General features: G+C 42.7%; 1 protein-coding gene across 1 annotated transcript in view; it reads right to left on the bottom strand.

The window, feature by feature from the left end:
- Window positions 1–16,875, bottom strand: part of AASDH (aminoadipate-semialdehyde dehydrogenase) — a 468,424-nt gene that overhangs the window by 274,335 nt on the left and 177,214 nt on the right. The window contains exon 5 of the mRNA XM_085642048.1: window positions 7,252–7,444. Within this exon, the coding sequence (XP_085498174.1) occupies window positions 7,252–7,444 (193 nt within the window). The remainder of the gene's footprint in view (window positions 1–7,251; window positions 7,445–16,875) is intronic.

The raw sequence follows: 16,875 nt of genomic DNA, 5'->3' as shown, positions 1-16,875 counted from the left end.
GCGGACTATCGGGGCATGCAGTTGGAGCCTGTTTCTACGGCAGGCTCCAACCGGATTCAGTTTAACTTCCTACTTATGTGCAACAAAAAGATCAAAGTGTAATAATATGCTTCACATGTTGGTGGGGGTGCTTTTTCTTATGGCGTGCTGGCTAGGGGAGGATTTTAGTTCGATGGGAGAGGGGTTGTTTCGTTATATTTTCGCGTTTCCTTTTTTTGTTGTTCTTTTGTATTTCCTTCCATCTCTCCTTGACCATCTTTTCTAAATGTCAAAGTCATGATGATGTAAGTTTATTGAGCAGAAGTTTCTGGGGTATAGAGCTCTGCATCATATTTGCTATTTGACAAATAATATCTGTTTAAAAAAAAAAGAACTGAGTAAAGCCGGATGCAGATTTCCACAGAATTACACAGTATAAACTTTCAAAAGAGGCAGAAGAAGGAATGAAACGTGTTATTGAGAAAATGATTGAGCAGGGAATCATTTCCCTGCAACTCTCCTGTGATGGGGGGTAAAGAAACCTAGTGGAAATAGGGTATTGTGCAGGACCCAAAAAAAATTAATACAAATGTTATTCTATGTTTTCTTGTTGTCTGGTGGTACTCAATCCAGTACTGATTTTGTTCCATATTCCTTCAGATGTAGAATGGTGTCCAGTCATTGACTTATGGCAAGCGTTCTTTTCTATCTCTCTTTAGGAGGAGAGCCAATTTCTTTTTGCATTTCAATTCCAAAATAAAGTTCTTATTTGGTGTAAGATCCTACAAGGGTATACTCAAAGCCCTTCAAGCTTTAGTCAAATTCTGAAGAAAGATCTAGAAAAGTTTAGTTTGCCCTGTAACCAATTCTTTGTGAAATATACTCGTGACCTACTGGTCACATCAAAAACAAAAAAGATATGTATAAGCTTGATGCAATTGCCTTGATGAATCATTTCGTTTACAGTGGTCACAAGATTTCCTCAACGAAGATGCAATATTGTAATAGAGAAAGGTGCAAGGACAATCTCTAAAGAACATGTTTCTGCAATTCTGAAAATTAATCCTCCTGCCACTTAGAGTGAGGCGAAGATGCATCTGAAAATTGTTGGAAACTGTTGTCAATGGATTACAAACTTTTCCTAGATTGCAAAATCTTTAATAAGGTTGACTCACAGTGAAATAAAGAACCCGGTACAATTTGACAAAGAGTGTTCAGAGGCATGCCGGGTATTGAGAGAGTTTATGCAATGCACACACACTTGGAATGCTTGACTAGAATTTGACCTTCTTTTTGTACTGCCATGAGAGAGGTGGGTGTGCATTATCAGTTCTTACACAGAGATGTAGTGGAATTATGAGACCAGTAGTCTACCATTTGGCTGTGTTAAATTTAGTGGCTTTAAGTCTTCCTGGTTGTTTGAAGTAGATTGCAGTTGTTTGTGCTGCCACTGAACAAAGTGAAGGGAAAGTGATGTGCATACTCCTATTGTATATGTGCCACAGCCAGTTGAAATCCTATTGACACGTACAAGAACTCAGCGTGTGACTAACCAAGTATGAGTAGACTAACCAAGTATGAGCAAGTCATACTGGTAACAGAGAAGAACTCGATTAAGAAGTGAAATTCACTCAATCTAGCGTCACTGCTTCCTATTCCAGACAAAAGTTGTGAAGACAATGATACTGATGAAATATATGATGTTGATAATGAACAAGAACATGATTGTGTTGCAGTTACTGAATTATGTGCCAAACCAAGACCAGATATTAAAAAAAAACTGCTCTGGGAAAGGCAGATCAGACATTATTGATGGCTCTTGTTTGCGAGACCAATACGGAGCATTGAAGGCTGCCTATGCAGTATGTTCCATTTCTGAAATTCTTAAAGCATCCTATCTGCAGATTACTACTCTAGCACAAGTGGGAGAGTTGATTGCAATAACAAGAACATGTTAGCTGTAGGAAAATTTTAATGTGACAATCTATACAGATAGCTAGTATGGTTTTGGTGTGGTGCATGGTTTCGGTCAACTTTGATAGCAGAAAGGCTATCACATCTTCTGGAGCTCTCATAAATAACAGTCTCTATATACTTGTTCTGTTGAAAGCAATACAGCAGCCAAAAGAGATTGCTGTAGTCACGTGTGCAGCCCATAATGATGGAAAGGATTTCGTTACTCTAGGAAATAATTATGTTCCTCAATTAGCCAGATGTTGTGCACTGGAGGATGATGCAAAATGATGCAAAATGCAGAAAATGTGAATTGTTCCTTATTGAATTCAATTCAAACTTCTTTGAGCGAGTAGAGAGCCCTTCAAGAGGAAGTTGAAGAAGATGAAAAAGAAGGTTGGAAAAATGAGGTTACAAGAAATATCATCAGGATTTGAATGTCAATTCTGAAAGCAAATACATTCTCCCACATGCTATGTCAGATGCTATTGCAAGGTATTTTCATGGACATTCTTATCCATGGAGAGACTCTATGATCCGAACATTTAAATAATATTGGAAAAAACCTGAATTTTAGAAACGGTGCAGAAATGTTATGTTCCAGGTGTTAGGTGTGCCAAATATATAATCAAGAAAAAAAGGTCGGTGACAGTAATGAATCACATTGGCAAATCAGAAGGCCCATTTACAAGACTTCAAGCAGACTTTGTGGAGGTGCCAGTTTACAATGGATTGACATAGCTCAGTTATTATCTGTTTGTTTTCTAAATATGTTGTGGCTTATCCCACACAGAGATCAGATAGCCTTACAGTTAGTAAACTTTTGTTGAGAGAGTTAATACCATGTTTCAGCTTACCAATTTCCTTTAAGACAGATTATGGTTCACCTTTCAAATATGAAATTTTGCAAATAATTTCTAATTCCTTCCAAATTAATCAGAGGTTTGATTGTAGCTATCGTCCTCAATCTTCCAGAGTGGTTGAGAGGATGAATAAGAACAAACTGGCCAAAGTCTACGCTTCTACTGGTTTTAAAGTGGCCAGTCCCTCTTCCTCTTGTTTTATTGAGTATCAGATGTCCTCCAGATAAAAAACCTGGTCTGTCACCCCATGAAGTGATCACAGGAAGAGTAATGAGACTGGCTGATACTCCCTCAGCTGCACTAATTTCAATAACTGATGACATTGTGCTAGATTACTGCAAAGGTCTGGATGATATGGTGAAATCCGTTTGTCATCAGGTGGATGTGGCAAAAGGAGCAACAAAAGAAATACAGTGCAACGGATTCAAACGTGGAGACTGGGTAGTGGTCCCAAAATACGTGGCGCGGTCCTTATCAGGTTATCTTGATGACCAACACTGCGGTGAAATATGCTAGAATCCTGAAGTGGAACCATGCTACTCACACGAAAAGAGTGAGTTCAGCAGAGTAAGTAGTGAAAATAACCACTCATACTCAAGGTCAAGCTCAAGTTTGCAGGGTGGGTCTACAGGGTAGTGCACAGTTCGAACCTGGTGAAGAAAATGAAGTCATAAAAGTCCATATCAGGGAAATTGAATGTTCTGGTGAAAATCCTGGCACCTCTACTAGTGGTGCTGGTGTCCAGTTTCAAAGTGGGGATCAGAGTGAAGAGCTGTTGCAATGTTAAAGTCAAAGGCATGAGTGGCAGGAAAAATAGTCTGTGATTCACAAAATGAAATATTTCAGTTGAAAATTTGTGTCGCGAGAACAATACCGACCCCTTGAGGAGGAAAGCTGGCCTGATCAGGGTTTAAGTCCATCGGTGAGCAGAGAAGCAAGTAAAAAAGAAAGAACAGAGGGAAATAAGTAATTGAAAAGAACTTGCAAAAGAAAGCATTTTCAATAAGAGAAACAAGAGAGATTAAAGTCAATCAATGAAAGTTCAGAAGTATTTGAATTAGATTAAAAAATAGTGAGATTGAATCAACTGTTATTGAAAGAACAGCAAGAAAGAGGACACCAAATCAAAAGTAAGCATCATCTGAATGGATGTATCCTATATACAGTGTTGTTACCTTGCGGATACTATTTGGATGTAAATTTACGATGCTAACACTGTGTACTTGGTGACATATATGACCTGTTGGTTTATTCCATTAAATCCAATAAAATATGTTTAAAAAAAATCTGAATGGATTTATCCAGCTACAGTGTCAGAGAAAGAAAAAGAATCAGAGTCTGAGTTTTACAGCTCAATAAAACGTTGCCAATATACCTTTGAAATTGAATCTGAAGAGGAATAAGAACTGTCTTGAAAGGGTTCATAGAACCGTAAAGAACAATTTGAAGTGAACCTTCCCATTGAAATAAATTAAATAATACATTATTAAGAGTATAAACTGAAAGCAATTTTTTTAACATTTATACCAAAATGATACAAGAATATTCAGATATTATGAATGTTATAAATTTTCATCTGCAACTTTCTTTCCTCTTCTGCAGGTGAGAGTGCTCCAAATATGCAGTTGCCTATCTCTGTGGTCTATCTTGAGCAGTGTTTGTTAGTATATTTAATAATATTATTATTTTTCTCCTTACTAGTCGGATTTCAAAGTATTGATGGAAAACTTGTGTATCTTGGAGAATGAAGAAACTAATAATGGTATTAAATACAGTAATGTTTTTAAATGATTGCACAAATTAAGCATGAAACTAAAATTATTTAAAAAAGGGTTATATGAGTGGCTTGGGTTAAGAAGAACATTAATTTCTTAAATAATACATGGAGAGGAGAACAAAGATTGTGAGACATTGGAAAGATAAAAAAGGCAAAAAGAGAACAAATTAAAGAGGAATTCAGATTGTCAGATCTGCATCTTAGATTAAGAAAAGAAAAAGAAAGTGGCTACTGCAAATAAGTCATCTCACACGACACGCTACACGGGATCTGTTCTAACACATACTTGGGAGGTATATATCCTGGGACTATCACTGCATTAAGAAATACAGTGCGGCAGCGTGGTTTGCATATCTCGCCCTCTATTGGCGAAGAGGCTTATTACCCGTAAGTGGAAAGTAGCAAATCCTCCAGCACTCTTTGCGTGGATTCTGTTCTAGGCAGCTCCTACCTGTGGGGGTATGTCATACCCCTCTCCACTCAGTGATAGCTTCTTTTCTCAAGAATCTACAAAGCTCTCTTAGTAGGTTTGTTGCAAGACTTTCAGTTCTATCCCTGATATTTCTTTTCACAGGAGCCTGGTCCACTTCAACGGGCTCACAGGAATGTTCTAGAGCATAGGTACTCTCAAACAGGTTGTCAGGGGCCAAAATGTACTGTCTGGTATGTGATCAAGGGCAATTGTGTTACCAGCAGTGACTGACATTAGCAAAAAAAAAATGTGTTTATATGGGGCATTCTGAGTCGTGGAACACACTTGTGGGGTTTCATTCCTTAACACCTACCCTAATTTCAACTACTATTGTCTTTATGAAAAATAGATCTCAGCAGACATTTAGTTTATCAAGAGTGATATTTCTATTATACCATTTCAGAATTGCAGTCCCTTTACTGCCTCCTAGCATGAGTCTTGACTATTTGCTATCACTAGCCTAGATGGGCCAAGTGAACAAAGGCAGAACCTTTGTTATCCAATAGGAATTAAGTAGTAGTGGGCCATCAATGGTAAACAATGGTATCTACCAAGAATGCTGAGCACCCAGAGAAAAGGCTTTGAAAACGCCTTCTTCTTTCTTATTGTTAAAATATTAGTTGTGCTTAGAAACATACTCAATTAAGGTGGTGAGTGCTATAAAATCACCCTGGTGGGATCCACAATAAGTTGGGCAATTCACAGATATGGAGACATTACAATCCTACTCCATCACTAAATGCTGTCCAATACGTAGGTTTATCTGTGGAACTCGGGCACTTGATCGAAATATACTGATAGTAAACACTGTATGAAACAAATCGGGCAGGCCCCCCATCACTGTGGTATTTAGCCAGGGAGGGAAGTCATTGGATCTTCTCAACGGAACCGCCCTTCCCAAGTTGTGGGGGTGTGAGCAAGCTAGATATTGTGACTTCACCACCTGACCAAACTGTTGCACTTGAGGAATCACTTCTTAAAATAAATTCTCAGCTCCTGTTTTTTGTTTTTTCCTTATGCAATGATTGGAAGTACTCAGAATATTGTGAGGTACTGGTCATAACTGTCCGGTAAGAAGATTGGACTGGAACCCAAAACACTTTAAATATAAATACTAAAGACAGTATCCAGTCTCATACTTTATTCACAGTAGGAAAGTTAAGCCTTCAAAAACGCAGTTCTGCATTTTAATCTTGGGTCTCCTATCTAAAAAACTGCCTGATCTTCGGCCTATTATGTTATCCTCTTGATTGTCAGTGGACCAAAACAGTAAACTGAAGCACTATGTTTCGGTTTACAAAGGGGGCCACATAAAAAGGTCTGGTGGCCACATTCAGTTCCATAGCATTACCGCGAGTACCCCTATTCTAGGGGCTACCTACAATTAATATTCCTCTCCGTCAGGATCACGCCATCCTCCATTCTGTCAACCACTCTTACACAGGAGATCAAAAATGGATTCCCGAGCTCTGAAAGTTATACACAGGTCACACACTTCATGCTCAGCCACACTATCACAGAACAAACACGTCATGCATGTTTCACATGGAGGGAAGGGAATGGGCTAAAGGGACAAGAAGAACCCTTTAACAGCATAGCCTCTTTCTACCTAATTAGGAAACAGGAAGACTGTTCTTACATGTTCAATTACTGTCACTACTGCCAGTATTTCTCAACTCGGTGGGCTGACAGGAGTCACTCTCAGAAAGGAGGGGTGCACTTGATGTGCCCTTCCGGACAATAGAGCCCAAGTCTGGGTCTCAATCGATGCCACAGACCCTCTGCGTACAGCCATAACTCTTGTGTATGTATATACGAAAGATCAACAGAGAGGTACAGAAACATTGCAATGGGGAACATATATCAGAGGTGCATGCCCCATTGATCCTTGCAGGGAATATTCCTGCTCCAATAATCATCCACTGCAGCAGAAATAAAATTGTCGGAGATCTCGGATAAAAACCTACCATGCCACAGTCTCATGCATTGCAACTTGTGACTTACACCATGGAAAGGAGAGGTGCATTTAAACTGGATGAAGATGTTGTATGCACCAGAGACCTTGAAAGGACTTTTTTGTACCTATGTTATAAATGGCTCACAGTACATTGCATTGATTTTTAATTTTTCTGTTTGCAATAGGCACTAGTTGCGAAAAGCAAGAACACAAATTGCAATTGTAATTGAAACTCTTTACGTCTTCCTACCTGCAAGACTGTCACCTTGTGACGATGAAAAACTGTATCACATAGCTTGTGAGGCATCATCTTGATGGTTTTGGGCACAATAAGTAGACAAGCACCACTTGTCAGAGCACCAAATAGTTCAATCACCGATGGGTCAAATGTGAGAGGTGAGGCCAGGAACAGCAGATCATGTTCAGTGATGTTGAAAATTGACCTAAAAGAGAAGGTGTTGGGGGAAATGATTAAATGTTGAATGGATTAAGTTTAAATAAAAATGTTAATTACTTTTCTTAATGCTCTTTCTGGTGCAACCTCAATCTACCTGCAGGTTCCTCATCTTTCGAACATCCCTGGTGCTAGATTGCGTTTGGAAAGGTTTCATAGCTTTCAACAGAAAACCAGCTGTTTATAGGGAACGCAGGGAACAGGTAAGACAAACCTGTCCGAAAGAGGATCCTGACAAGGTGAATAACCTTATGCATTAGGGTGCGTTACGTCTTTGCACGAAAGATCCTCCTGAAGGAATAAAAGCCTATTCTACCACAGCTAAATCTTCCACCTCTTCCTTAGTGATAGGAGTGCCTGTGGCTCAAATATTGCAGGCAGGCTACATGAGCACCCCTTCATAATTTTGCTAAGCACTGCTGCTTAGATTCCGAATTGCTACGGGATGGCTATTTTGCCTGTTTTGTTCTCCAGGAAGTTCTTGTTTAACTATCCCTTCTAGTCTCTCTTCCAAATGGGGTACTGCTTGGTCATCTATGCACAAGGTGAGGAACCCGTAGGAAGAGATATCCATCAGAAGCAAAAGTTACTTACCTTCGGTAGCACTCTTTCTGGTGGCTACTTTACTTACCTAAAATTTCCTCACCAACCTCACCCTCCACATCTTGAATAATGGCCATATCTATATGTTTTTATTTACTGAGATCCTGTAGAAGAATTGTCACTTACGGATGTAAATAAGGTGTAAATAAGGTTGCACAAATGTTTTGCGTTGCATCTTTACTTGATTGATGTTGTTCTCGACCATTCACCTCACTGGCGTGGAAAAAATAGATAGAAACTAATGTCTATATGTTTAGATGGGCTGGGGTGGGAGCTTTATGGCTTCAACAACGTCACACTGATGTCGCTTCTGGCATCAGAACTGAGTCAGCACCAACTACCAGCATAGAGGATCTTTGGAATGTTTCAAATTCAAGTCTAGGGCCTCAGATATACAAAGAGTAGGAATCTGCAGGAAGAAATATAGATCAGAAACATGTTTAAGAAGTAATGCTTGAGGGGAGGAGCCAAGATGGCGACCGGAGCAGACGCTTGAGCGCCCGGCTCCGTCGGCCCTTGGCCCCGGACTATCATCCTGATTCCTATCCTTGCCGATTCTCGAGGTGAAACGTGTGCGACGACGCGCTGTCCACGCCGCCGCTTCCCCGAAGTCTCAGCCCGCCCGGATGCCGGAGTTCTTGGTGCCTTTGTTCTCCGCCCTGGACCCCTGCCGGCCCCCTGGAAGCTCCGCAGTCACCGGACCCGCTAGCGCAAACCCGAGCCCCGCGGTCCCGACCTCACCTAACACCACGGACTGTCGCCAGATGAGCCTGGGGAGGGACGGCCAGACACCTCCTGCACCCTGCGCCTGAAGGGCTGGGGCTGTAAGGTAAGCCCCGGTGCGGCGGGTCTCCTGCCCCGATCTGTGGACCGCGCTGTGGGAGGCTGCCGACCCCCTTCTTCTATTGCCTAGTCGGCTGCAAAGAGAATCCGAGGGAAGGGAGGCGACTGTTGGCTTTCCCAGTTGCGGCGCAGACCTGAGGGGAACTGACTCCTTGCTACGACCCCCCCCCCCTGGCCATTGTACCGTCCGGCGGTAAAACATGGCGTTGTTTGCCTGCTCGCGGCTGGGGGGTGATACTCCGGTCTTGCCCGCTGCCCGCTTCGCCCTCCCTCCACCAGACACCAGCTCCACAGTGCCGTCCCGGATTGCTGCCGATGTGGGGGTGCAGCCTCCGCTGACATGCGGCTCCGTTCTGGCCGTCCTGCGGGACTTTCGTCTACAAATGTGTGCTCACTTTCAGGCGCTGAGTGAGCAGTTTGACTCCATGCTGTCGGCTGCGGGCCGTGAGCGCTCCGTTTGTCACCAACACGGCGTGGGTCTGCCAGTGCTTTTGTCCTCTTGCGGGGACGCAACGGCTGTGTGTGATCGTGCTACACTGGTGCCTGCATCTGGCTTTCCCGGCACCCAGGATCAATTGCTCTCCAGCTCAACAGCGGATACTTTGTTTCCCCGTTCATTGCTGCCTGCTTCATTGTTGCCTGCCTCACCGCGTCTGCAAGAGTATCCAGCTGAGCAACACCTAACATCCTCGAGGACTCGTTCACGGTGGCCTACTGCTTCTTTTCTGTGGAACTCCTGTACTCTACATGCCATGTCTGGACTTCATGTGGTGCACAAAGGGACCTCTACAGATGGTCGGCGGCCATTTTGTGATTCTACTTCACCATCTTCTCCCAAGCGGCCATATTGTCTTTGTCTGCACGGGATGCGGGGCCTTCATGTAGGGGCTGGCTTAATCTCAAGCCCGCGATCGGGCCAGGGCTAGACTGATTTATATCGCCATGGTTTCACGGATGGGCTGGACTGGGACTGGAACTGTATGTATACTTTGTGCGCACTCGTCGCGATCTGTCTTCCTTCAATTAAATTGTTGTGACAATTCATTTTCACATGACTGCTTTTGGTGTAGTGGGTTCTCAGTGTGTGGAAGCCATAGATGGCCGATGGTTTAGGGCGCTCTGATGATACGTAGGCTCCTCCCCACTTTCTTCTTTTTGGGAGTTTAGATTAGAATAGTCCTATTCTTTTCTCACCCCCTTTATCATAGGTGTACTGTTTTCTTATCTTTCTTTACTCTATTCTTACTCTCTTTCTTGTCTATATTTCGGGTTTATTGGGCGACAGGCACTATGCTGGGGGGGGGGGCAGGCCGTAGCCTCCGCATTGGTGTAGGGTGGGGGGGTAATTTACTGTTTCTAATTAGTTCTATGGGCCTTTTTTTTCTTTTTATGTTTCTGCGCTATACTTGTTTCGATTCTGGGTCCGGGTGTGGGGTTGACTGAGTGGGGGCGGCACTGGAGGGGTGCGTAATTGCTCATGTGACTATCCTGTTATATAACTGCATTGCCTCACTGCCTGAGATTTGACTTCCATTGCTGTTTTAATGATGCTGCTGCTCTCCCGTGTGGTGAAGATATCGTGCGGACTCGAATCTCCTTGGTTCTTATTCTTCACTGACTTTTTCCCTGATAACATTATTTTGAAAAACTTTAAAATTAACCTTCACTTCTCCTTTCCCTGGGGTCAAGGATCTCTCCAGTGTATAATTCATAAATCGTTGCTAATCTTGACCGTTGAAGCACAGGGGCCGTAATGTCTGTATCAGTGCTTAACCGTATCGTGGCCGGCCTGAAGGTTGTAGGCCCGTATTTGTTCTTTTAATATGCACGAATAAAGGTTTAAAAAAAAAAAAAAAAAAAAAAAAAAAGAAGTAATGCTTGTTTCAATATGTTAAAAGCAAATAAAACAGAAAGAAGGTAGCATTTCATAAAAAGTGTATTAATGCGTGTTTAACTTCCAAATGTTACATTTGTGATAAATCTATCTGTTACCAATGGCCCTCTCTACAGGGTCATCTACAAACATTTTTGCCTTAACCCTCCTATTTTCTGAACCTGTTTTTGTTGGCCTTTCTGATTCTGTGCACTGGACCACTGCTAACCAGTGTTAAAATGAATGTGCTGTCTCATTTAAACATATTAAAATTGGCTTACACTTATTTGGCACATTTTATTTACATGCAACTCCCTAGCAAAGTGCTACTAATGTTACCCAGATCTTGTAAATTAAATGCTACTAGCGGGCCTACAGCACTCACTGTGCCAGATCGAAACCTCCTTTTTAATACATATAAGTCACCCATAGGGTAGTGCCTAAACAGCCCAGAGGGCAGGGTGCAGTGTATTTAAAAAGTAGGACATGTATTTTTAAGTTTTATATGTCCTAGTAGTGAAACACTCTTAAATGCATTTTTCATTACTGTAACGCCTACAACTCCCATAGGATTACAAAGAGTTACCTTATTACATTTAATAAGTGATAACGCCCAATTGGGAGCATGTAGTGTCTAAAGAACTCTGATTTAGAACCTTCTTTAATTGTAAAGTCTGATTTTAAGTTCACAATTCTGAAAATGGCACTTTTAGAAAGTTAGCATTTTCTTGTCCTAATCTTTTGGTCCCTGCAGCCTGTTTCTCGCATCACATGAGTAGGTGTAGCTCGTAGTTGGTCTTTGCGTATTCCACTAAGACAGTGAAACATAGCGGGAATAGGTGTTGGCAGGATGGGCCATCACTGTCAGGATGAGGGGGAGGAGCTATCACCTACCACACTTGCATATCACAAAGACTCTGCCTCAACACATTCTCAAAGGGTTTCACACCAGTCTATTGTGCCCCTAACAAGCTAGGGCCAGGAGGAATAATATTCCAGATACCTCTGTAGGGGGAGGAAGACTCTAGAAGCTTCTTCCACTTCAAGATGGGCACCAGGTATAAGTAGTGGACCCTCAGACCAAACTCTTTAGATCACTTCTGGGCCCGTGGACTCTGACAGGAATACGGACTGCCCAGCTGTGAAGTCTGCCCTGCTTGCCGACCCAGGACTGCTTTGCTAACTACGGCCTGCTGCTTCTGCACCAGGACTCTTCCGCTGATGTAAGCTGCTCTGTTACCCAGCCTGCTTGTATGGACCCAGGACTTCAAGGAATCCCTAAAGGTCATTTAGCTGGCCTCCTGTTCAAGCCACAGGGGCTTAACAGGATTCTTCGATATTGACGTAGGCCACCATCGACTCAGGCCCAGCACGACGCAGCTCATCCCCAACGCATCTCTGCGCAAGTCCTCACAAGCACTAGTGGCTTCTTTGAAACTGACATATCCCTATGCTGACACCGGCCCAATGCAACGCACCTCTACCAGTGCACCGATGCATCGCAGTACAAGTCTTTGCAAGCCCCACCGGGTCCCTCGATGACAACGCAGGACCTAGCAGCGCAGAACTTTGTCGCAGGTCATCGACTCCGCCGTTGCGTGATGTATATCGGCGCCGGACTGCGCAGTGTACCTCCTTGTTGCTGGTTTAATTCCAGCCCACGCAACTTGACGCAAGGACTTCACATCTCAATGTCAAGGACCACAAGGTACTTTTCGGCAGATTAAACTCAGTCCAGTATCCGGCCCACACTCTATCACAGTTGGCCTGAACATGAGACTTGGACCCAGGTCTACCACAACTATATAACCGCTGTTTGAGCTTTTTGCTTCTTAGTGTTTTTTCACAAAACCTTCACAATGACATATTTTTGGTTCCACTAATTGGATTTTTGTTGTTTTGATCTCAGAGAATTTATAAAATGTTATTCTATTTTTGTAAATTGGTGTGGGGTTTTTCTTCTTGTGCTCTGTTTTCCTTTTATTGCTGTTTGTGTGCTGCATGAATATTTTACATATTAACTGTAATTTAATTCTTACTGCTTTTGCGCCAAGCTACCAGAGGGTAAAGCACAGATTAATTTGGGGTTTACATGCGTTTCACCCTGCTCAGAATTGTTGTTGCTGCTTGAGTAGGGTTTCAACCCCCTCAACCAGTAACCCAATTTCCGACACTATCCAAATAGTTTTATCAAATATAGTCTTTTCTATTTTATCTACCCCTTTTAAGGAGATATCCTCCCTCTACATAAAGGCTATGCTTACTGTTTATTAGTAGATAAATACTTCCCCATACCCCGGTTTCATATTTTTTAAGGTAGTTTTTCCACAGAAGGTAGGCAGATGTATCGACAACCAAACATTTTTTACAGCCATAGAAATATATACGAATGGATTGATATTACATGTGTTGTGTTGCAATATATCTAGAGCATGGGGTAATAAGCAAAGGAAGTAATAAGGGAGTTCTGCCACTGAACCGGTATTTATGCTGCTTGTGCTTCTTTTGTGTCCTAGATACCAATGAGTTGGGATATGGCTAGAGTATAAAGGGACTTTGGCATCTTCTGTTTTCTCGATCTGGAGATCAGGAGAAGGATGTCCACTACTTCTTCACCTTCACAAGTACTGTGCAGGCCCTTGGCCAACCTGCTGCCATCACACTGGGATCTAGAAAAGGGTGATTGTTGCCAACTGGGACCAGGCTGACTGGCACGCACCAGAAGGATGGGTTTGACTCTTCACTGTAAGTGTTTTTAGTCTTCCAATCATGGTGTTACACACACGATCACCAGAGCAATACACACTGCATTAGGAACAAACATATGGGCGTCTTCTGACATTCAAACAGTACTAACCGAGTACAGAGAGATATTTCATCAGCTAGAAGGGTCGTGGAGAGGAACAGGTAGCCCACAGAAGAATATGAAACTTCCTACTTCCGATGCGGTCGGCGTCCGACGCTCGGAGAAGGAGAATCACGTTGGGCGAACTACAGTTCCCATGGGGCAACACGGACGTGACCGCGGATGCCTGGGAAAGAAAGCATTCACCTGGAAGAGCTTGACAGTATTTAAATGCTTGGTGCTAATGAACGCTGCTGATTATTCGTTTTTGGCAGCTCACTACGGACGCTGCAACATTCCGTAAAACTGACCAGTAAGGGTGCACTTGCACCGAACAAACTCTAGTAACAATATTGAAGTATTCAGCTTGCGGTGGTCTCGGCGTGCAGTGCCGTGTTCGGCTCAGCCGGAGACCGCATTGAAACCTTATAGCCCCGCCTTCCTCTGAGAATTTATTCTCGACACAGTGGGGATTGTTTTCTGTCTATTTGGTCAGCGTTTGTCATGTGCTGAGGATATCCATGGTGAAAATTAACCTGGGATAATAAATGCAAGGCATGGCATTAATAATGGATTGAGCCTTATGACAATTGATGCAACATGTGGATAATTCCCTCAATTGTTTCTACTGGAAAAAGGGGATATAACATTTCACTTATTGCGTTATGGTGATTGTTTATTTGCTTCCTCTTAGCAGGGGGTTCAAGAGGCGTCATACTGCTCTTCCCCCATTGAAGTGATCCACTGTTTTCTTACTGGTGTGTATCATATATGACATGTGCTAAAGAAGTTTTCTTTCTTGTGTGGTACGGAAAAATACATCCTGTAACCGTATTACTAAGACTGCATCTTGTTTTGCTATTCTTTCAGAAAATCCTAAAATTGATGGATAATTAGAAATTATTTTTATTCCTTCCTCCATATAGGACGGTGGAGTTGTTATTTTTATTTGCAGGTACAAAAGCCGTACATGTTTTCTCAGGTGGTTTAGGTTAATAGAAAAGCAACACTTATCTGTACTATTTGCACTGCAGGTCTCCCTCCCAGCTGATCCCTACCCTTTCCTTCCCCCGCTTGATCATCCCAATTACCTGTGCTATGACAGTTATTCAGGGTTGGGACTATACAGAGGTGGACCCATTTTGAGCATTGAACAGTGCTTGAGGAAACACCGAGCTGACACATGGGTGGACCTTGACACTGCAAAACCTCCAGGTGAAAAGCAATATCCACTTTATAATACAGTGTCCCAGACCCACCATAATGAGATGGGGAGTTAAACTCTATTCAATGACTGGATAACTGTTTGAGGCCATCAGGGAGGAAGGGAGATATAAATTGCGCAAGTAACAAATGGTCACACCAAACATGAAAACAGCATAGGTAGGAGCAGCAGAGAGCAATTTATTATTTGTCTCATACATATATTGCTAGATGTTTGAGAGATTAAAGTTAAGATGGTTATTTGAGAGTCCTCTAATGCTACGGAACATTTCTTCAAGAACCAAAACCAGTACACCCACAGAAGTTAGACGTTCCTTCACAAACACTATTGGAAGTTAAAGCCCCAGGAGCAGAAGACATTGGTGCTTATTATGAGTCTGGCCGTCCCCAGACCGCCAGACTCGCGCGGACACGGTCTTCCGACCACCCTATTATGACCAATGCAGTTGGGCCTCCCTAGGACCAACACAACTGCCAGGGATCAGAGATCCCTGGCAGTGGTGCTGCAGTCTTGAGGCCGCAATATGAGCAGCCCCGCCAAGCATATTACAAGTTTACTCACTGCCACACTTTTCATGGTGGTGGCACCAACATGAAAAGTGTGGCGGTGAGGAAACAAAGGGGGCCTTAAGGGCCCCCGTGTGCCTCTGTGCCATGTGGATGCACACAGGGGGGCACATAACTGTACTGCAGCAGTCCATGCCGTGCAGGTACTGATTTTGACGTTCCCACTGCAGTGCCTATTCCATGGGCACCGCAGTGGGAACGCCACAAAACCGCCCGCCATACAGGAGAAAACTCCTACTCTGGAGGGTAGTTCAAACATGGGTTTGGTGGTGTGGGAGCCAAACTCATAATAAGGCCCACAGAGGTAAAAGAAAGAGTAAACAATATTAGAGGGCACTCCTATGTTCTAGTGGAGTGGAAAGGAGTACTACCACAAACAGCTTAGTAGAAAGAGGCAAATTAACCACAGCCACACTTGGTATAGAACGAGATAAGAAATGGAATTACCGATATAATAAGTCAACCTTGAGAATGCCAGTGCATGTAAAAATCTATACTAAATGCCTATCATAATGACATTATGAGCTAAGTAAACTATTCATGGAATTTATTTTACCAAGAAAATCTGAAACAGAATCCCATTAATATTTGGAGAAGAAAACTTTTGACTCACTCCCCCCCCCAAAAAAAAATCCAGCTATGGCTCCATGAAAAATCTAATTCCAAAATTCCAATAAATGTAAAGGCCACTGAAGTACACAGTGCAATTAACTTGCTAATAGGCTGTTGGATATCATGTCTGATTCCTTTGATGCAAAAGGCAACACCACTCTCACTAGCCTGTCTTGACCAACAGAACTATCGAGCATATGGAAAGAATTTGAAATTTGTCAAGAAGACCAAGGTCAAACAGGTATCACCGTTTCCATGATTGTCATGCTGGTGCCACCTATCACAAAAATGAGAAAGAGCACCATGGATATCAAGGGTACATCAAAAGGTTCTCTCTCTGGAATACTTTCATGCACAAGCTCTCACAGCATTATGCACAAGCTCTCACAGCATTGGTATCTAGCCAGTAGATGCCCCTTCAGATTGAGCAGAGCAAGAAGGCCCTTCGGCACTGGACTGGTGCTGTCTGGTCTCTTTCAAATCCTACAATAGATGAAGATGTAATCCTGCAGATCGGAGCCCATTGGGAGATACGGAACAATTACTGCAAGTTATATGACATTTCATAGGAAGTGTGGTTCAGCATTACATTTCTCAGAAGATTAGTTAAAGTTCTCTGGGTATTGTACAGTTTGTTTTAGGTTATGTAACCAAGATACATAATTACCTAAAACCCTCAATGTCAAGGCCTAGTTAAGCACGCTAGCCACTCTTTCTAGTAAGCCATTTGATCCAGATTTGAATGGACTGGAAAATTGGAGTTGCGTTCTCATTATATTTAGAACTCCTACTAAAGCTTTGAAGGCAAACATTACACTTGGCCTAAGTGAACTGCACAAACTACTCATTGCTT

Source organism: Triturus cristatus, chromosome 2_2, assembly GCF_964204655.1.
Source record: "Triturus cristatus chromosome 2_2, aTriCri1.1, whole genome shotgun sequence".
In the NCBI taxonomy this organism is placed as follows: domain Eukaryota; kingdom Metazoa; phylum Chordata; class Amphibia; order Caudata; family Salamandridae; genus Triturus; species Triturus cristatus.
This window is presented reverse-complemented; position numbering and strand designations above follow the sequence as displayed.